General features: G+C 36.8%; 1 protein-coding gene across 2 annotated transcripts; it reads right to left on the reverse strand.

Moving 5' to 3' along the window:
- Window positions 1-62: 62 nt before the first annotated feature.
- Window positions 63-22,484, reverse strand: LOC139968797 (glutamate dehydrogenase, mitochondrial-like). 2 transcript variants are annotated; one of them, XM_071973198.1, is made up of 12 exons: window positions 22,196-22,484; window positions 20,078-20,199; window positions 14,790-14,931; window positions 14,243-14,443; window positions 11,848-11,987; window positions 8,228-8,362; window positions 6,873-7,010; window positions 6,361-6,498; window positions 5,547-5,627; window positions 4,580-4,703; window positions 2,894-3,048; window positions 63-2,190 (listed from the first exon to the last, which is right to left on the reverse strand). In XM_071973198.1, exons 1-12 carry the CDS (start codon window positions 22,350-22,352, stop codon window positions 2,071-2,073), a joined length of 1,653 nt encoding a protein of 550 aa, XP_071829299.1. In that variant the 5' UTR covers window positions 22,353-22,484; the 3' UTR covers window positions 63-2,070. The 2 variants fall into 2 exon arrangements, with proteins under 2 accessions (XP_071829299.1, XP_071829298.1); XM_071973197.1 differs by lacking the exon at window positions 11,848-11,987 and adding an exon at window positions 12,938-13,077.
- Between the last annotated feature and the right edge of the window lie 1,057 nt (window positions 22,485-23,541).

Raw genomic sequence — 23,541 nt, forward strand, 5'->3', positions numbered from 1 at the left:
AAGGGATTTAAACAGTTGAACACACAGAAACACAAAGTTCATAACAAATCTACCACCATTAGTTTGTTATCCACACCGAGCCACCCTACGTGGCAATCTATTGAAATGATATTCATTAGGTATGATAGATGAAAACACAATCATTTAGTTGTTAAGGACTGCCTTCATGTGGTTTACAAGAAACAATGGATCCAATACACGAAACATAACACAATGGATTCAAGGTTCAACATTACAATAAGGCTCCTTTGGGTATCTGCAGCAAAAATACATTCTAACATGCACAAATCATTGTGCCTTACATAAACCAAATCTGTACTACTCATATAGAGTGACTGTGACACGGTAAGCAAACCAATTTATGAAAGATCATGCTATTGATTGTTAAAGCTTTTCAAGAATATATGAAAGATTCCAACATGGAACAATTTAGAAATAAAACCCTTGTCAATCTCGTAGCTTAACTATTGTTTCATGAGTGGATAGGTTACATTAAGTCACATACCTTGGTAACCAATGGCTTTGCATATGTTCACTAATGAAATGTAAATATATATATATATATATATATATATTTATATATATATATATATTTAAATGTTGTAATTTTAAAATTCACAAGGGTTTGTTACAGTTAATTAAAGCTTCAAGATTTATTGATGTTAACCAACACTGAGGCAGCCATGGAGTACATAAGTCAACATGGAGTACATTAGTCAACATGGAGAGATGGCAATGAGGTACATAAATCAACATGGAGAGGCAGACATTGAGTACATTAGTCAACATGGAGAGATGATCATGGAGTACAATAATCAATAAGGCATAAATTAATGAACATGGGGAGGTGTCATAACTTTGATCAGAATAAATTCACAACATGAGGATGTTGCATTTTGAAGAGCAATATGAAGACACAGCTTACTAGAACTTTAAAAAACATTGACACGTTGTTGTGGCGCAAACTGTTAACAAAACCATTCTAGTGCAGTGATAGTACTGTCACATGTCAGACTTAGAAGAAGACAATTCATTTATTGCTCTAACGGATGAATTAACGGGCAGCGTGTGAAATAAACCCCTGGACAAGATATTGTCATATCCAACATGAAGAGAGTGTATGTTTGGTCAAACAGTGGTCACTCTTGATTTGCTGTTTGTATTCAGCCCAGGTAAATCCAACATGAAGTGTAACATGTGTTACACTAACATTAAGATTGTGTAACATTGTGTAGCATGTGTAACACTAGCATTAAGAGAAACCGAGTACTAAGGTACAATAGTGTAACCAAACAGACGTTTAATTTACTGCGTTAAAAACCATGAAAAGGAGTGAATAGCCCAACTGAAGAAATGTAGCTGTTTGAAATTGTATCAGTCTGCTTAAGAAAAATGAAAATAGGGAATACCACTATGAATGAGAGAACTAAGCACCAAGGTATAAATAATCACACCAACTCTTAATATAACTAACATACAATGTGTCTACAGTGTTGCATAAAGTCTACTCACGGTCAATAAGACCAGTAGAACAAAATGTATATATAGCAAACTGTGAATTATTGGGACCACTGGAAGGTCAGCTTAACAGTGATAAAAAAGGAGTAATGAACTGCAAATCATTTCTGACAACTGAAAATAAAACTTCATGCATAAATTCATACTTTCATTGCTACCATAAAGTTTTCTCTACACCGTTGTACAGAGAGTAGTGTAAATACCGATACAGCGCACAAGACTGGTGTTCATAATAGGTTACTTAAACATCCAATCACATGCCAGCCTAAACGACAGAGGCTCACCACTGACATAACTTATAACAACTTACACCTAGGAAAAGCCATAAGAATAAAATAAGGGTCTATGTTTACAACAAAAAAGAATACCAAGAGAGCTATAATTTTGTAATATTCTGACAAAGTTTCTTTTCATTAATTTCTTCTACAATTAACTGTTCAAAACAAATATTTCAAAGTTTTACATATGTGTGTCCTTTGACATTGCATCTAAATTGAATCTTTCTATAAAGCAAATTTCTTGTTCTTGTTTAACTGTTGTTTGAGATGAAAGCTATGTGAAGGTAAGGCCAGCATCGTGATAGGTCCTGAAGATCTTCTCAATAGATGTCACATATGCAGCAGTTCTCAAATCAAGTCCCAGGTTGTACTTCATTGCAGTCCTCATTATTTGCTGTCAATTATAGATAGGGAAAATTCAATAAATAATACACTAATTATTATTATATTATAGTGAGAAATATCTTTAATGAAATGACATCACATAAAAAATGATTACTTGAGTTAATAGGCTCTCCGAAATATCTTTCCAAAGGCCTGCCTTTATCTCGAATATTATAATTAAAATATAAACCATTATTATTCACTAACAAGACCTATGAGAAACCAAGACAAGGCACGGTAGAACGAGGTGCTAAGGTTGTGAGGAGACAGGTAAGCGAGGAGTGCAGTAAATACAAACAATTATTATTCACTTACAAGACATATGAGAATCCAAGGCAAATATTAGGGAGTGTTAGCTCAGTGGTTAATGCCGGTGCCTTTCAATCATAAGGTCCCGAGTTTGAGTCACTCCAAGATTAATGTATGTCGTCCAGTTACAGAGTTGTTGACAATTGACAATTCATAATCATGGACGTTAAAATATGAATCTAAGAGACTGACTTCGGTCAGCTTGCGGCTTTGATAAGCCAATGATGGCTTCTTCGCAAGTTCCTGCTTACAGGAGGATCTAAAATTTATACATACATATAATTAAAGGTGTAACTAGAAGGCCTGGTTATTTTGTATACAAAGTGAATATGTGCACAAATTTAACAACATCAATAACATTGGTAATACAGTATTATGTGTCAATGATGAAGGGGATTACATACCCTAGCAGATCTCTCCATGGTGTATGAAAGACCACTGTTTACAATGTCCTTCTCATTGGCACCGGCAATCTGCTCACTGAAAGCCTTTGATGGGACGATGGGAATCGGACCTCCGTTACGTCCAAACTTCCTCTCCAGACTCTGCTGAACGCTCTCTGTGAGAAATAATGCATATTCATGAAAGCAGAAATGGTAAAACAGAAACAACAACAAAACAAGCAAGAAAGAACTAAAGTGACCAAAATATTCCCTTATATTTTGATGGTAAATTAAGGCAATAATTCTACCTTTACCCTAGTCAAACACAGCTAGCTGTTATTTACTTTTTACTTGTTATGCTCTTTTCTTTTGCTCAGCCCACTGAAGTTTTAGTAGCAAGTATATTAATCTAGTTTAGTTGATATTTTGAATCCCAAGAGTTAGGAAGCCAACAGTAGCTCATTTGATAACAATATCCATGTGATCGGATGAAACACAGGCATTTACAAAGCCTTCTCTCTTGATGAGTTTTCAGAGAATTAGGAGGCAGTTGAGTAATTGTTGCACCCACTACTGCTTGGGTGCGGCCAGGATTGCCACTTAAAACGATGACTTTAGGCAGAATTTTAGTCTTGATTTTTATATTGATTGTTATAACAGAAACAAGAAAAAGTTGTTGCCAGTAATGTTTATAAAACTATTCTGGATTTCAAGACATAATTAAGCTTAATCTCTAAAGGCTAAATTTATGGTAAAGTCAGCTCCTCAGTACAGGCCTTAATGTTCATCATGTTAATCCATTGTTTCAGAAATTATAATGACTGAACCAAAACGTTCTTTTAACTTCATATCAACAATAGAGCATTCTTGGATGACTTTCAAGAATGTTGACCTTGCAAAAGATACATGTTATTTGAGGTCATAAAGTCTTGTAACTCCCATTGAACTTTGTGTTGCACCTGAAGAACTGACCTACTGGTCAGTGTGTTAGACTCAGTCCAGCCACTTTAATTGATTAACCTGAACTGTTTACAGAGTCATTTCTCAAACATTGAAAGTGTTATACAAAAAATAAATGGGACTGGAAGTGGTTGTTAATGGTGTCATCCTTTAAGATCCCAAGTTGATAGCAAGAATGTACCACAAGGTCTGACCACTTTCTCAAATACTGAGGGAGGTGAAGGTACCCCATTCATCATCACTGCAGTGTAGCTATGGTAAAAGAAGTAATTCGCGCACCCATCCCTGCTCAGAGAGCCACCCTTTACGAGAGCGTACCTCAACATCTGACCAGTTTCTCAAATACTGAGGGAGGTGAAGGTACCCCATTCATCACCACTGCAGTGCAGCTATGGTAAAGGAAGTTTCTTCGAAACCAACGTAAGACAGTTCACAATTGACAAACCAGAAATACCAAATCCAGGGGAGAAGACTGCTCAACAACATTGCAGAGCAGCAATTATGAATAGGACTCAGGAATCTAGTTCTAGGTGAGGACTTTTGAAACATGAATCTAATGGTTGTGGGGCAGAAACTCTTTGACTTTTTACTGTCCACTGTTTTCAAGAATACACACACAGGTAGCAGGCTCCAGCAGAAGCACAACTTGCTAACACTAGTTTCAAGTCCCAGAGCCATATTATTATTATTATAATTACTATGGGATCCTTTTCAATGTTAGTCGGATTAATATATTCTGCAACCTACCAAGGAGATGATAGTTTGATTCCTTCTCGTATTTGAAGGTGAGCCGTCCATAGCTGACATGATTCAGGTTCTTCAGCCATTCAAAATAGGAGACTGTCACACCTCCAGCATTGATGAACAAATCCTGAGGTTAAGAAAAACAAGATGAGATACTGTAATTCCACTGGCTTTGATCACGGAGGAGGGGGGGGGGATCCCAGTAACACATGGAAGACAAGGTTTACTGAAGTTTAAGCCTTTGTACATACATCACAAATTGTCCCATCTACCAAAACAGAGAAGATTTTGTCCTGTTACTAAAATCCCATAATAGAGTAGTATATATATGACTGGCTACTCATGTTCCATTTCAAATAGTGAGAAGGAAAGCAGTATCACACATTTGCACATTTCATATGGTTTTGAATGTGAGCACAATAATGCGGTAATAAATCTTAATGACAATGTTGGAATTGAATGGTACTGATAGTTACAATGGACATTCTATTTATAAAGATGGCTTGCTAGAGCTTCATTACTTGATCAATTTTTAATCTTATTTGGAAGCCATACTCGGGCAGCTGTAGTAAAGTTGGTAATCATACAGCTGTGTTAAAGATAATGGAAAAGGGTTCCTAGGGAGTGTTAGCTCAGTGGTTAACGACCATGCCTTCCAATCATAAGGTCCCCTGTTCGAGTCACTCCAAGATTAATGTATGTCGTCCAGTTACAGAGTTGTTGACAATTGACAGTTCATAATCATGGACGTTAAATATGAATCTAAGAGACTGACTTCGGTCAGCTTGCGGCTTTGATGGCTTCTTCGCGAGTTCCTGCTTGCAGGAGGATCTAAATAATATACATACAAATACATACATCATCATCCTCAGATCTGATGAGGATTCTAATTCTATAGCAACATATGTTTACAAATAAGTTTTTCATTGGTTGTATTCATCTAGGAATATAATATGTCTTTTCAACTCACAGGTATGACTAGGACTTTCTTTTCCAGAAGAATCTTGTCTGCAGCAGGAGTTGTTGGTCCGTTAGCACCTTCAGCGATAATCTAAGGTAAAAGTAAAATATCTGTAACCATGTAGCTCTAAGCATCATTCATTCAGTTTTACATGGTTTATTTTTAACATATCATAACTAACATATTATTAGCATTTTAAATATTATCAACACAACACAATGAACATATTATTAACATTAACATAACATATTATTAACATTAACATAACATTAACATTACTGGAGTGTTAGCTCAGTGGTTAACGCCGGTGCCTTCCAATCATTAGGTCCCCGGTTCGAGTCACTCCAAGATTAATGTATGTCGTCCAGTTACAGAGTTGTTGACATTTGACAATTCATAATCATGGACGTTAAATATGAATGTAAGAGACTAACTTTGGTCAGCTTGCGTACTTTGATAAGCCAATGAGGCTTCTTCGCGAGTTCCTGCTTGCAGGAGGATCTAAAATACATACATACATGTATACATACATACATATATACAACATACAAAACATAACTAATTATTCACATAACATTATAACATATTCAGTATTTACATATTCAGTATTTACATATTCAGTAGTTACATACCGCAAGAAGATATACAGGAATATCTTTTCTACCTCTGCTATTACTATCAGTAGTCACTGACAAATACAAATTGAAAACAGAACCTAACTCATCAGCACAATGTCAAAGGTCAAGAGATCCTACTAGTTAACGGAAGATTACAATAAGTGCAGGTGATCAATGATAAAATTGCAAAGATAGGAAACTCAAACCTTTGCTTTGATGAGATCAGCATTTTGAGCATTGATGACCTTTTCTCCGGCACATGGTACAAAGATATCGCATTCCTCAAACATGAGATTATCGGTGTATTCCTTTGCCCCTGGAAATCCCACGATGGTGCCATTCTCCTAATCAGTGAAGGAGGTTTTAAAATAGTTAGTTTAGAAAGCTTTATCTTAATTAAAATAACATATTTAATGTAAGATAAACAAACAAACTGTAGCAATGTTATGGATTCCTGTTGAATATCATATAACTGCACTTTTAAGTTGAGGTGATTTTACAGTGAAGACACACTTAGTACTTCAAATGTACATACAGCTCCCTGGTATAGTTAATATTGCTACAGAGAATCTGGCATGGTCAAGGTATTAAACTTTTGTAATATTGTGTAATATTAGTAACATACAGTGGATTGGTTCTGAGGAAATGGTCTAATTCCATATGCTACAGTAGGAGATAAAGTGAATAATTTGAACGTTTAGTTCAATGAGCTACTTACAATCTTGTAGTTCTCCAATTCCTTGGGATCGATGCCGTTAGGATTGTAAATACTGCCATCTATCTCCATGACTCCAACACATCTACATCCATATCGGTGCAGGTATCTCATAGAGTGAAGACCAACATTACCAAAACCCTGTTGAAAGACGACAGAGAGTCTGTTATACTGACATTCGACTAAGTGTTTGAAGGTTGGCTTGTCTTGTCATTCCCAGCAGGACCTTCTTCCAAATAGACTTACAAAGTTACAAATATAGCATCGTTATTGCAGTGCTGTGGCCAAGTGGATAAAGGCGGTGGCATTTGAAGCAATGAGGATTTAGCAATCGGGAGGTTCTGGGCTCTATACCCGGCCGGGTCACAGCAAGGTGGGTTTTTCATCCAACAGCAATCTACCGTTTTCCCATCTTATATAACTTTATAAATTGAAAAGTTTCCAAATTTGAGTTAAAATGTTGAATTGGAAGCCACCCAATGTGTAAGTTGTAATCCATAAGCCCTTCCGGGTTTTATCCCACATTTGTGGTCGCTTAAGCGTCGTAAAAATAACTGCTGACTATGTATAACATGCCACCTTTTACACATCCTGGAATTTTGTATAACGTGCCACCATTTTACAGATACTGAGATTATGTATAACATGCCACCTTTCTACACATCCTGGGATTATGTTAAACATGCCACCATTTTACAGATTCTGGGATTATGTATAACATGCCACCATTTCACAGATACTGGGATTATGTATAACATGCCACCTTTCTACACATCCTGGGATTATGTTAAACATGCCACCATTTTACAGATTCTGGGATTATGTATAACATGCCACCATTTCACAGATACTGGGATTATGTATAACATGCCACCTTTCTACACATCCTGGGATTATGTTAAACATGCCACCATTTTACAGATTCTGGGATTATGTATATCATGCCACCATTTCACAGATACTGGGATTCTGAATAACATGCCACCATTTTTACAGATACTGAGATTATGTATAACATGCCACCATTTTTACAGATCCTGGGATTATGAATAACATGCCACCATTTACAGATCCTGGGATTATGTATAATATGCCACCATTCTACACATCCTGGGGTAACGAACAACATGCCACCATTTTAGAAATAATCACTAAAAGCTGGTATCTTTTCTGTGTATGCAGGCATATCCAGTACCATATCACCGCCTAAGTGTTTGGAATTATGTGTTTATGTTCCATTTTTATCTGTTTGTAACATATTTTACAATCAGAATAATAAACAGAACCCTGGTTAGTTCATTCTTATAAGTTATACGGTCCCATCTCTCCCAAAAAGTTGAAATGTACTTAATTCTTACCATTATGATGCAAGTCTTGTCACCAAATCCTGGAGTCAGGCCAACTGCGCTCATGTAAGATGCCTCCATGACAAAGTTTTCGATTCCGTGAAGTATTCCGCGGCCTGTAGCTGAAGTACGTCCATGAATACCTCCCTAAATGCAAACAAACAGACATCACTTAAAGTCATGGGAGTCAAAAATGATATATCCACCTTCATTAATTATCTATAAACAAGGTACAGTATTTCAACACCAACAACAACACGGTTTCGTACTTTATCACAGAATTACACCTTGTCATTTATAGAGAATGAAGCCGGTAAAAGGGTATTCATATCAAAATGATTAAAAACTTCAAATTTGTTCTGCAATGAACAACAACTATATTACACAACGTACTACTATTTTCATTTCTTTTTTATATTAGAATTTATAAGCACTTTACATGACAAGCATCAACTTGTACTTTAACCATTTTCCACCAACATTACAATCTCATTTAATGAAATTTTCTCAGCAAATTTTTGAGTAACACCTGTTTGTCACAGAATGAGACTTTGGCTACGGTGTTAGTGAAATTAAAGCAAAATTTATGGTGTCATGCCTTTAGCAAGTAAGTTTCTATGGTTGAATGAATCAATTGCATTTAGTTCTTGAAGAGACTTATTTACTGACAAGACCTTATGAATAATAACCTTAACCTGCCAGCCCCCCCCCCCCCCTCCTTCACCATCCCTTGTCTAATATGAATTTATGGGTATATCTCTATTGAGATCAGCAATATTTTTTCTAAAGATAAAGTTTAATCTATAAAGAAATGAGATTAGTATGTTTCTTTTTTAAACATGCAGAAGTTTGTTGGACCTTTATTACTGTTTAGTTTTGTTAATTAATATTAGAAGATTTAAACATTAGAAAGACAATAAAAGACAATACCAGTGAAAGTCATTAGTCATCTGTTGTGAAAGGACTAATGATATATGACAAAGACATAACAGACTTTAGTCATCGTGGAAGACTTAGAGGAATTTCATTTTCTTCTCGGTTTTCTCGTCACCAGCAGATGTAGTTCTAACTGAGATTGGGTCATTTCACTATTTCATGCAATTCTCTCCTTTAATCTGCTTGTATCCCCCCCTCAACCCCCCCCCCCAGTCCATTGTGATGAACAAACTAATCTTCAATAAATCAGTAATCACCACTTTGTTTCTACTTCAATAGGTAAGTCATAACTAAATCAGAATTTTTAATGAGACAACTGAAACATAAAGAAAACCATTACTTGTTCCAGAACTATTCACAATATATGAAAATTCAAATTTAAACAGAAACCAACTCTGAAATTATCCACACCCACGCTATGAAATATCCACGGGAAATGTTCTTGCGAAGGATATACAGTATCCTTACAATTATGCCTAACAGTGAAACTAAGCACCATTAGGCTTAATTTGCACAGATACATCCTAGAACGTGTATTTCCAAGAACAAAGGAGCTCACTTCCCACGCATACATCCTTACAAACAAGAACATTTCCTATCATGGATTATTTCCAAGCGAGAGTGTGATAGTTGGGTGGAACCAAGCATCACAAGCTCTAGAACCATTCTCGGTATATATGAAACATAGAATCATTAAAAGGAACCATGAAACATGCAAAGACAGTGCACCATATAATGAACACTATAATAACAGCACAATAAAAGAATATGGTATTCTAAAAACAGTCATTAACCAAGGAATTGTATTGACTAGGTTTTAAAGGTTTTAAATGTTAAGCATATGGTGTTCAATAATAGATTGCTCACATTTCTTTCCCAATTTTTCATTATGCTAGGGCAGGGGAGGGGGGGGGGGCAGATTTTTAACTCATCACTGTAAACTGTATTATAATTGGAAAATGACTGATAAATCTGTGCTTGCTTGTTCCTGCTCACTGGTGACTAAAGTACTAAACCACAGGTTAGTTTAAAGAGCATAGTGAAAGAAGATGATCTACTTATGAACAAACAACTATGTGTGAAATGTATTGATGTGAAGCAATTACTAAATGAACAAGAGCTTGTTGAATGCTTCTAACTAGCTGTGTCTCTTGTATACTTCATTCTTCCCTTATTGCTGATCTTTTCTGATCCCTCCCTCCCTTCATCATCTCTCCCTTCCCCCTCTCCATTTCATTTCCCTTATCAAAATATATTTTTTTCATAATGCAGCTAGTGGTTTCTTGTTTAATTCTAATATTACCAAATTAATATCCAACTTTCAATTAGGTGAAGTTAGTAATATGTCCAACAACTAGTCAATGATCCACAGAGCACCATTGTGTATAATTAATCACTTTCCTACAATATCGTTAATATTGTATCTCATCTATTGCTTCTGTGTTTTCATATCTTTTCTATCTTACACTTAACTGATCTATCAAAGTAAAATGATCATGCATTAAACACCAGGTGCTACCCAATCTGTAAATACCAACAGAAAGTGCCAAATTTTCATCTTACTAACACACAGTGGCCGCAGATGACCTTTGACCATGCAATGTTCAAAGACCCCCTTCATCTGCCGATACATCATCAGAAGAGACGGAAAGAGCAAGAATAATAGAGAAATGCAAAACAATGAATATACTTGAAAGGGACAACAATACCTTAAAGTTGTAGAACAATAGAAGCTATCCACCACCACACTAAGAAGATACACAGTGGCAACACTATATTCTCTTGCTCTAGAAAGACATGTTTTTTTTTTTATTGTTACCAAGGAAACAACAAACATCTGTAGCTGACAAGATAACAAACTGGACAGAAACCTCTTACACATATATCACATCTACAAGGTAGCATAGAGTTGAATCTCTGTTTAAGATTAATGTATATTTATTTATGCATCTGCAAAGGTCTAATTAGTCAAGCTTACAAACTATATTACTAGTTATGGATTAGCTTTGTGATATTAAACATGGTCAGCTTTCTATTGTATCAAGATACAAGTTATTCACTGTGTATTTATAGTCAACAAAGACTTCACACATGAAACATGTAAATATTAACAATTTAACACTACAGTTCCATGTATGATCAATTTGATAAGAGATGGTTAGCAATAATGAACTATAATATGGATATGATTTAGAACTCAATGAACGTTAAAAGCCTAGCACGGCTACATGATATAAATATCCTGGTTAATCAGCAAAAGTTTAATATGCAAGAGTACAGGACAAACATTTTTTTCTTTGCTTTTCATTCTGTGTTTGTGCACACCAGAAACTGTCCAAACTCTCTGATTTATTTTACATTTTCTGCGACAATTGCTCCTGAGTGTTATAGTTAGTATTAATTTGGCAGTTTTTTGCTTTAACTTAAGAGCATTCTGAGTATTAGGAAAGTATGTGCATGTACTACTGATGTGAGAAAGAGATATAAATTATCATGATATTTTAGCCATTTAGTCATGAAATGCTGCTGAAATGGAAAGTGGTATTGAGCGCTAGGCATGCAGAGAGACGAACACTGAGAAACTACGGACGAATAGAAGACGAGAAGAGAGAACAAGAAAAAATAAATACTATAGACCACCAGTGAAGCAGAAAAGAGGAAGTTTTCTCAGCTTAATCCACAAGCACAGAGTTTACCATTGAAATTGGTTTGCCTGTTACACAACCTAACGCGTTCATATCTTTGTGGCCAATTGTCATTTGATATGTATCCGCGATCCAACTCATTTCCCTCTCCCCTGAGCCCATGTCGGGAGCGGGAACGTCGATGCCTGGTCCTGAAATGATATTGAATTACTGGTTGAGATTGTGAGAAAGACAATTAAATACAGCCATGACTTGACAATGACACCCACAGGGACTGTGGAAATCTTCTTCTCGGCTTCTTACGTAGAATTGGACGAGAGAAGTAAAACATACAAAAAATAGTTCAGGAAAAGCTGAGGCAGCAAGATCTCAAGCATATGGATGATGATTTGAAATCGTTGAATTTCAAGCTGTAATTTAGAAGGTTTAATTTTGAATCGATTTCTTCGGAGCAGTAGACTTTGAGTACTATTAATGAAAACATTAACAGTATCATAATTCATAATCCATTTTACCATTTTGGCTTCAACCTGCTGGCCATGCTATTAAAAAAAGAAGTAATCTTCTCTCTCTAATCCTACTCGGCAAGAAGTATTTCAACTGTCCCGTTTTGTGTCACTTTCAAGAATTAAAGCCCGAAAAGTATGACAACCACTTACATCAGAACCGCTGATCAATCTGTTCCGGGCACAAGTTTTCAAGTTTTTCACTTTTTGTAACCACAGAACTAAAAAGCCTGCATGTTAATGAAGAAGATGAAACAGTTCTACATCATTAGTCTCAGATCTTTTTAACTGAGCCTTCTTCTTGCCATAAAGTGTGCAGTGCCCATAGATTAATAAGCGGTGCTCATGAAGCGAACAAAACTCTGGGGCATAGTCCACTCTCTGAAATCCTTGTGTTATAATCATCTCACCTGTGCTCATCATGTTGGTTAAGTGAAAAATTGGTGCACTTTAACTTTGAATGTATGGAACAAAGATATGCACCCCCATACAGGGGTTCCTCATTGATCCATGCACCCCAATACGGGGGTTCCCAATTGATCCATTGGGCATAAAAACATCCCTGTGTGGTTAAAAGATGATAACACAAGATTCCCAAAGAGTGTACTAAACCAAACCAAATTTTTTGGGTGTACCTGAGAGATTGGTTTGCCTGTCACACAAGCTTGTGCATTTATATCCTGATAACCAATAGTGTTGGCAAATGTGTCAGCAATCCAACTCATTTCACGTTCTCCTGTCCCCATGTCGGGGGCCGGGACATCGACACCGGGCCCTGGATACACAGAGAAACTCAGTTGGTACAGAAACAAGTAGTCATGCCAGATATTAATGAAATCACAAGTTTACATCATGCACATCCAGCAGAATAGCTCTGCATGAATGGATTGAGACCCCCACCCCACCCCCCTCAATAGTAATAGACAAAAGAAAACAGTTTGAATGATTTCCTGGTCAATTTGATGACAACTGCCAAAATTTACACTAGGTAGATTTTCAAACAAGTTGATTATTGTTGAGACTTTTGAGACAGTGTTTGACTTGGACATGAAGGTTCTTGTACCAACAATAGGGAGGGGAAGGGGGGTCTACAAACAAGCTATCCAAGCTACGTTTTTAATACTATCAATACTGTCTTATGACCAAATATTATTTTCAAGGTTTTCACAGTTTCACCTGGTTGACCTAACCTTGAACTTGACCCTTATCCAAACAATACGGTTCTTGTAATTAGGCAAAGAACAGTTGGATACTGGTCAAACTTAGGGTCCAGCTTAGCTTTATGGAAGGACATGTGGTGCTTAACAGATTCTCTCATGTGTTGACTTCCAGCGATCTGTTACCACTTAAAAAAATAACATTTTCTTACTAACCAAGGGGAACCAAACATCAACTTCAAACTCTTATGATGGAAATAATTGTTGACAAAGCTTCCAGACCTAGACCTCTATGGACCTCTAAAAGGGAAGCATTCTTGTATTTATAAACAGAGATATACTTATCGTACATGTATAAATTTAACCAAAAAAGCCGGAGTATGTTCACACTATGACCGAATGAGATCTATAAATTTCACTGAAAACTGAAACAGTCTTATTGTTAAATGACCAACTAGAAATATTTGGCTTATATGGTGTAGGTCTTTTCATATTTATCTTGCCCTGTTAAAACTGCCTCCACAAAAGTGGTTGAAGAAAAGTTGACTACATAAAACTGCAGTTTGGAGTGATTGCACTCACATGCTAATAATGTAACACACGTGTATGCATGTCATAATAGAGACCTATATCACCTAACTGCTCTCAAATATAATATAATAAATTCATTGACACTGAAATATAACCACAAACTACCATTTTAAAATAATTTAATTCCCCCAAAAGGGACACACTTAAATCTTTTATGCCTGATATAGGTATGAGTAGCATGATGTTTCTCACCGATGAAACCTTTCTTAGCCAGCTCAACACAGAACCTCCTGGTAACTTTCTCTAGTTCCCTGGGAGAGTGCTGCCTGGGATCTATCTTGATACCACCTTTGGCGCCACCAAATGGTACATCTACAACAGCACATTTGTAGGTCATGAGCGACGCCAGGGCCTTGACCTCATCCACGGTGACATCTAAACTGTAACGTATACCTTTAACAGGAAGCAAGAAATAGAAATTCGTAAACACAAATTCCATTTATGTTGTGGAATCAAGTTATCAATTAGAATCCATGATTTCTGTAACATTTAGCTCTATTTAAATGAGTTCAAAGATTCACTACTCACACTCTGGTACCAAGTTAAAAATTTTTATGGAACTCAACCAACTGCTCTCGTACATATATATGTATATGGCTCTGTGGTCCAGTCATATTGATGTGATTTACGACTATTTTCACCTCACACACTCACCAATCTGGCCCTAACACACACAAACATGCAATTGTAAGTTCGTGGTATTACTCATGATGGTACAGAGATATGATTATAGAGGTACCTCCTTTGCAGGGAGTTCGATGCTGGCTGTGTTGTGCTCTGTGCGCCTCAATCATAACAAAGGAGCCATCATCTCTCTTCAATGGGAAGTTGATACTGAGCACATGATTACAGGGCTTCAAGAGAGTCAGGATACCTTTGACCTGCACATTTTGGAAAATTAAAAATGAGTATGGTAACTGTAGTCCAGTCATGCATGTGAAATGATAAATGTTTTAAGTGCATTTTCAAAGTGGCCCAAAATGGCCCTCAGATACCAGACCACATCATCCACCAGACAGTTTATCATGATTCAACCACTTTAAATGCCATGTTTGCTGCAGCTCGGTCAATCTGACTGGTACCTTGCTGGTGCTATACCGACTCCTTTTTGGCGATGCAAGAGTACATTGCGGTTATACCTACAACTGGCCAGCTTCACCAGGTGTAACCTATCACTGAGAAATAACACTGCATGTAACCTAACCGGGCAGCGGTTATTAACGGGCAGCAGTTATTAACAGGCAGCGGTCATTAACGGGCTGCTCTCATTAACCGGCAGCGGTCACTAACCAGCAGTGCATCATTAACGGGCAGCAGTCATTAACCGGCAGCAGTCATTAACTTGAATCTTGAAAACTTTGCAAATTAATGTCATAAAAGTCGAGTAATGTTGCACCATTTTCTCAGTTTTCTTGAGTTGAACGTGTGGCCAGCATAAAATTATTGTGGAAAGGTCATAACTACTGGTGCTTGAAATATCACCCTGGCAATGAACTTAACTACAGAAAACTGTGAAAAGTTGGAGATCTGTCAAACTGTTATACCACGTTACTGTTTCATCTGATTACATAATACATAATTACGAATAGTAATTCCAAACGTTCCAGTGCTGGTGATTTTCAGCATATTTACCTCATTTAAGCAAGTTTGGGATCACTATTATTCAGCAATCATCAGTACATTATCCTATGTACAAGAGTGATCAAGTCAATTCAATTTATGCACTAGTTACTTATAAATAGAACAGCTGAGCACTAGATCCTCGAAGAGCCTTGATTTAGATTATTATCAGATAGCTTAGGTCTTCATTCAAGCATCACGAATGACCTTTATCCCTAGTAGGATTTAATTTTCTCCTATAGTAAAAGTACATGCAGGTATGGGAATAGAGATCTCTCTAGCCTTGGTGTATGTTAAGTTTGCTCTGTAAATAACTGTGAGTAACTGTACACACAGAGAACTGTCGTAGTGTTGTGTCATAAAATAATACTGACATCTCCCACTAAAGCTTGCTGGTCACTATCACCAGCATTGACACAGACTATCAGTAAAAACCAGAATACCCACCAATAACACCTCAGGAGAGTATTTTAATGCAAAGAAATTTCAGACAGGTTCCACTGTTTTGGTTCAGATTCGGGGACAATTTTAAACATGACAATGTTATTACAGGGATTTTACTAAATTTCAATTGTAGTGCTCAAGGAGTTTGTCAGATAATTGCAGAGCTGGTTAATCACACGATCGAGTAATTTGTACAATTAAAGGTGTGACACTGAGTGGTGAAGAAATAAATTAATTGTTCCCTAGTCAATCAGGAAACCAGTCGCTTTCCTAGAGAGACACTTACTGTACTATGTTCAATGTGTCTATGCGCTTAGCTTAGCTTACTATGTACACCAGTTGTGTAGTATTTTGTTATAGTATATTATCCCATACAGTACTTGCTAAGTATCTGTCTGCTGTATATGTTAACAGTACTAATGATTCTGCCCTACACCATACAACTTGCATTGTGGCAGGTGTTTATAGACATTTATACATCCTATGACTAATGATGTGTATCAGTCCATTAGTCTCAGTCACTAGCTACTTCTGTAGAAAAACTTGGATAGCTTGTATTACATTTAGTGTATACTTGGAGTTCCTTTTGCAAAAACATGGTAGTTCAGCTTACATCACAGCATTCATGCAGTGCCAGAGGTCACAGAAAGGTCTGTTAATACTGTATATGTGTGACATGAAACGAAACTGGCATTTCATTGGGAACTTTCTCAGTTCCTCATAGGTCTGAACAACTTGTACTTACAATGTAACTACCTTAATGTGTCGTCATTCCAACAACATATGTAAATTACTATGTTCAATCTCTAAATTAATCCGGTCACATGTGTATTGTTCGGTTACGCCACTTACCACTTGTGATATTTTCATATATTTTGTGTGATATTGTGTGATATATCTGTGTGATATTTTCATATATATTGTAACACTGTTACTGTAAAGTTGTGGAGCAATGGGAGTTCTGTGTGGAGGGTGTGGAACCATTGTTGTAGTTTAAATCTCCTTGGAATTATATAGGGGTTATCTCTCCTGGCATTAAGTAAACCAGTTGTAATTGTTGGCAGGTTATGGCTTTTCTGGCTGCTTCTATGGATCGGCATGTGGTATCAGGCTTATCCTGGGATTGTGATGTAACACATGTGATATTTTCTAGGGATACTCATGTGATCACATTCATCTCTGTAAAGGAGTACAAGTGCTTGGGGATGGTAGGAATGCACTGTAGTATTTGTGAATTATGTCTTAAAAGCTAAGTTGTCGGGTGAAGTTCATCATTTGTATACATGTGGTATTTCCAAGTATTGTTAAGGGATTTATATAAAATTCATTACCTGGGAGGGACAGACCAGTCTACTCTGGTTACTGTTGGAAGAAACATTCTTGGTGGTAGGCTTCATGCCACCTAGCCTCAAGATTGTACAACACATCCAGTACAACACACTCAACCTGACTGTAAGAAGTTTTCTTTTCAATATATTGCTGTTACAAATATCCCTCTGGATTTATTTTGTGTTCATCTTCATTCTCTGGCCAATTACAGTACTACATCTTAGGCCAAGAACCCTGAATCAGCTGGCCGGCTCTTCTCACAGAGGAAAGTGTTACAATATATTTCTTTTATATTGTAGTATAAGTATTGATTACAGCTGGCCACAGAATGGTAGTGACTTAATTTTGGCTAATACTAAGCGCTGCATTAAAACAGTGGCATGACCAGACATTTTCACTTTGGAACACTGGGGTGACATCTCTGTGGGGTGCTAAGGTCCGAAAAACATGCTAAACTTGACAATTTAAAATAAAATGAGCGTTTTGCATCGCCAAAACTCTTACCTGGGAGTTGAGCTATCCCCTTGGCTAGATATACTATGGCATACTTTTAAAAATCCTTTGTGCTGCTGAGCACTGGACCTGAGTACAGGTATAGGCTTAAATTGATTAATTATATACCTTAGTGCAGAGCAGTAAAAACCTCAAGATCAGGGTAACACTACGGGCTAAGTAATACAGTATCCCACCAAATGTACCTCAATATACCTGCATTAAAATCATAAAAAACAACTAAGAAACAACTACACTAAAAAAGATTTCTCGCCCGAGAAAGTTTTAGCACAATGTTCACATAGTTTCACATCTGCACACTGTACTGTATAGCCTAGAGCAAATCTATATGCTGATCTCTACAATGACCTGCACATTTTCATGGCAATGAAACTTGCCCTTTGTATAATACAGGGAGAATGTCAACCGCACCAGTTTATGTTCAAATTGTATTAAACAAGAGACAGCCGACATATCGCTCCATCCCCAGTGACTCCAAGCTTGTTCTAGATAGAGAAAACTCTATAAGTATATGACTTCATCCAATCCTCACTTTGTGAGTTACGGGATTCACCTCTGCTTATTGTACCTCTGCTGACCTTTGACCTGCACCTATGTCAAAAGGTTTATTTTAACACACCAAGGAGGATCCACACCAGGTATGAAACTCATTGTAGTTGTAGGTTTAGTTATAAATTATATTACAAGCATGGGAGTCACACACAGTACCTGTACTTAAACACCACATATGTAGTATCACTTACACACCATCACATACAGTATTCCTATACAAGAGGTACAGTATGATACAATATACTGTAGAGGCCTAACCAGATGGCCATCTCTCATACTGTCTGCCTGCTCTTGTACCTAGCTTACATTTGTTTTACGTGTACAGTACTGTGTAAACAGTCAAGTTGTTTGGCAGTATTACATGACAGTGTGATGTATTGATGACACCGCTAGCCTGGAGTTATAACATGACTGCAATGACTCTACCAAGGTCAATGTCAAAATCAGCAAACATCCTATTACACAGTACTTACATGATAGCTCTAGATAAGGATTGTCATGTCGCAAGATAAACCAATTTGCAGACTTACTGTTAGTTCCAACTTTATCCTAGATTTAAAATATTTGTCAAATATGTCAAACCAGAAAACACAATTGTTTAGTGGTGTCAATGCCTTAGAACCATATTTATAGTGTGGTTTAGCCATGTATGTTAATATTCATAAACTTGTGCACACTGCAAAATGAAGAGGATTGTCTATTGACAAATGCGGCAACACATAAAGGAAGGTACCAGGAATCAGTTATCATGTTGACAAAGCCTATTTACAGTAGTGACTAAGTATAACCAGAATGCAAAATGTATTGAGGTTTCGATGACTTCATTATCACTAGCCTTGTGTGAGTTCACCAAAAATACTGTAGCTCTTATAATGTAAATGACTTGAACCACCATTATGATGTATATAATTATACTAGGGCATGGTAAACACGGTTCAGTGTACTGTACATGGCAATACACACATCCACTAAAAACAATAGGGTCTTGCACTCAATGTGGCAAATCCATATACCATGTATGGGAAGTATCCATGATTTCAACCATGAGATATCATGTTAAAAAGGTTTTCAGTTTGATTGCTGGTGACCCAGATGACCTTTGACCTCCACCAAAAACAATTCAGTTATTTTATTCAATATATGGCATCCACACAAAAAGTATGAGAAGTAATGGGGCATCTACATGTCAAGTATGAAAGTATCCATGATTCATAACTTGAGATATCGTATTTATAAGCTAGTCATCACACACACACCAGCACGATTGCAAAGGTTACCGAGCCTTCGGGATCATAACCAAAAAATAATCTAGTTAATGATTTGGCAGTGTGATAGCAAATACTGTGTTACTTTCATGTGAAATACACAAAACATTGAGAATTCGGTTTGAACTGGCTAGTACTGGATAACAAAATTCTGCTGATATATGTCCAGTGTACCAGCTGTAGCACAGTACAGAAGTTCCAATATGTATGAAACGTAAATTCATTAACTTTTTATTACTTTGAATATACAGTCCATACATCATTACAAAAGAAAGCAAATTATCATGTAGAGTTCTTCTCTTACCCTATATCTCTTTTCTGTGTCCGTTTCTTGCCCTTTAAGCGTCTCTACCAAATAATCTTCCACCAGGCTGGCACCTCTATCATAGAATAGCTCCACCATCTCAAAGAAATTTGGGTCATCATCTGAACAATAACAAAAGAAATCAGCAATAATCACATCTAGAAGATGCCAATGCCATTCTTCAGTATGAAACTTCATCATGTGTGCAGACACAAATTCCCTGTGACTAGCTATTCTCATTTACTGCACGAATCTACAAAGCTGGTCAAGCTGTTAAAGGGCAGTGTTTTATTGTTTGGATGGATTTTATTGCAGTTGAAATTACATTTGCAATGCAAACTTTTCATCAAATATACTAGTTAGATAATGGAGGATAGATAGGGAGTTGAGTAAACCTTCAACATACACAAATTATACTTAGAAAAAAAAAAACTGTTGCCAAAGTACTTATCCACTAAAGAGCCTGTGTAAGAGAATGTGTAAAAATTAGTGGGCCTGACGTTTCTATCCTAGCAGGCAGGATCTTCTTCAAAGGCTGAAAGACAAGTAACAGAAACTACTTGTAGTTTCTGTCAGGTCCACTTACTCTTACGCAAATTGTGCTTGTTAGCAAAACCTGCTGCTCATGAAATGTTGACAATAGAATGTCTACATCTGTCTATAAAATCACATATTAACATTAATTTTCCAGAACTATATGACCAACAAGATGATATTCAGATATATGTGTTAGCCACTCCTATCATTTCAAATATGGGCCATTACCATGGGTCAAACGTTGGCACAATCTTTCTGGTGAGCATTTCCATGTTCATTGTATGACCCTATCATAGAAGTTTGATGAAACGATTTCAGAACCATGTAACAGTAATGAGCAAGTACCATTTAAGCTAACTCACACTCATTCAGTTAATGCCATACCGTATCCAGTACATCCAGAATATTGCTCTCTGACATGTTGGAGCCCTTCTCTCTCATATATACCAGGTACAGAAGTACTCACAAAGGTGGATGAATAAAGAAAAATGTACCTCTTGCATGTAGAGGACAATGTAAAATGTTCATATATAAACAAGATTTTTACATCATGAATGACGATCTTTAAAAGGTATTGCTATATATAGACAAATTAAACGCTACAGAAATAACCCCCAGTTTCTTCATAGGTTTGTCAAAATATGAAAAAGTTGAGAAATTGATTACACAATGAATAAAACTGTGGCATAATTGAACCCACCATGCTACTTGATTATTCATTTTGTGTAACTCATACTTAGGTGTCTACAGCTAATTTGTGGATCTTTCAGTATTCTTGTGTGGGTAACATTGTTGTATGTATACATAGTTTGTAACTATAGACTTTGGATAAATGAAATGACTTGACTTAACAATAAAATTGATTGTGAATTAATATGCCAAAAAGGAAGGTGTATTACATCACAAATCTGTGACAATTGTTTAAGACTTAATAGGCAGACCATGTATACTTAAAATTTTCTTTATATCTTATTGTACTGAATAACGAAGTAGTCTGATTCTGAACTCTACACAGAGTCCCAGAATCTAGGGCCAAGAGGACTCAATTCCAAAAACTAGAGTTTCTCAAATAATGAAATTACTTTAATACTTATAGATTTTAATTATAACATTATGAGACATTATTGGATTAACTATCGAAATATAGAGGCTGGCCGATCTCAATGAGATTAAGCCTTAGAATCCATTAACAAAAGACTAGCAGACCAAAGCAACCTTATATTGACAGTAGCTTAGCCTACCAAAAAAGGTTCAAGATATTTTAGTTGTAGTTTTGATGAAACTATGGAACATAATTTGCAACAACAAAGGTAGTCTAACAAAGATACTTTCCATTTCAAAAGCAGTGTGATTCTGCCTTGGCATAAATGCTCATTCTTGGAGAGGAAACTAATCAACTGGGATGGAAACTAACATCTAACATTCTTTATTGCGACAAGTTAGGCCTAGTACTCAGCCTTCACATAGTGAAACTAAGCCTAGCCCGTAGGATGCATGCAGGAATAGACAAAAGTTGGGAAGGAAGAAATGCGTAGGTTATGCCTACAGTAGGCTAGGCCTAGTAAGAAGTAATTTACTTACTTTCTGCTGAACTACTATGCTGCCTCGCTATGGGTGATGTATGTAGCCTAGCGTTATTAAAATCAGCTGATACAACCGGCGCATGGCGTAGTAAGACCGCTGTATCTCTTCTCTTCGACACCTTTCGAGCGACTGTGAAGGCAAGGTTTCTTAGCATGGTGATATTTTGGTGAATGTAAGTCTAATTATTAAAATAATTATTTCGCTTCAAAGCATCTCAGAACCCTAGTGTGTGGTGAGACTAAAATAGCGCTATGTCTTGTTCATGTTCTCATGGTATAGCATACTAGTGACAGTGTAACGGATCGGCGCGTGGAATACACACTATAACACTATAAGTATAACATATCGCCAAACGAATGTGCATAGTAACTGCTAGATCTCCTGTTTTACTTGGATAGTTAATCAACGCGTAATAACACTAAATAGCAGAGCTAAAAGCGTTCCCAGCACCGTGATGAAAATCCTGAAACTCGGGGATTCAAATTAGAGATTTATCTTGCTATTACTATTTTAAGATAACATTTTTAATTTTTAAGTTAACTCCGTATTCCAGATGGCACCATGGTTCTTAAATTAATTATTTGAGACGAACTTTTCACGCTTACATTAATCGGCGAGACGTTCAGAAAACATGAATTCACATATTTCGTTCTGCAAGTTGCATATGCGGTAAAACGAAAGGGTGACATTTTTTACGTTTACTGAACAATGGTGACGTAATGGGGTTGATTGGGGGTGCGGACACCATGTAACCAATCAGGTCGAAGGGTTTTTATGACGCGTTTACACATCCAGGAAGCTGTCTGAAGAGACATGAAGGTCAAAACGCAATATATACTTATATATGTTGCATATCGTTATGATAACATGGCACCACCAGAATTTTCCAAGGTTGGAAAAGGGAAACTAATGAGGCTGGATAAAAGCACAAAAGTATACTTGGTTAAATTGACAATTCTTAGGCAACTTTAGGGGCAGTTTTGTTTTGTTTACTCTCACCTTTGGAGACCGTGGGGAATCAAAGGTTTCTATTCTCAGGTAGCTTTCTGCCCATTTCAAAGTTTTAGTAACTGACTGTTTAATTCCTTCAGATGAAGGGGTTATCAGAATACATGATCCTTGTCTGTGATATTATATGCCAGTAGTATAATCAATTTATTTAAGTTGAGTTATATATGGTAAAAGGTCATGCAGCAGGGCTGACCCTGCTTCATTCCTCTGTCACTTTGTTCAGTTAGGCCTACACTCACCCCCCCCCCCTGCCACCCTACTCCCCACATCTGCCTCTCTATGGCAGCTCCCTCCATCAGTAATAGTCTCTGGGAGCCCACACTTGTCAAAGG

The sequence above is a fragment of the Apostichopus japonicus genome, chromosome 6 (genome assembly GCF_037975245.1).
Source record: "Apostichopus japonicus isolate 1M-3 chromosome 6, ASM3797524v1, whole genome shotgun sequence".
Taxonomy (NCBI): Eukaryota; Metazoa; Echinodermata; class Holothuroidea; order Aspidochirotida; family Stichopodidae; genus Apostichopus; species Apostichopus japonicus.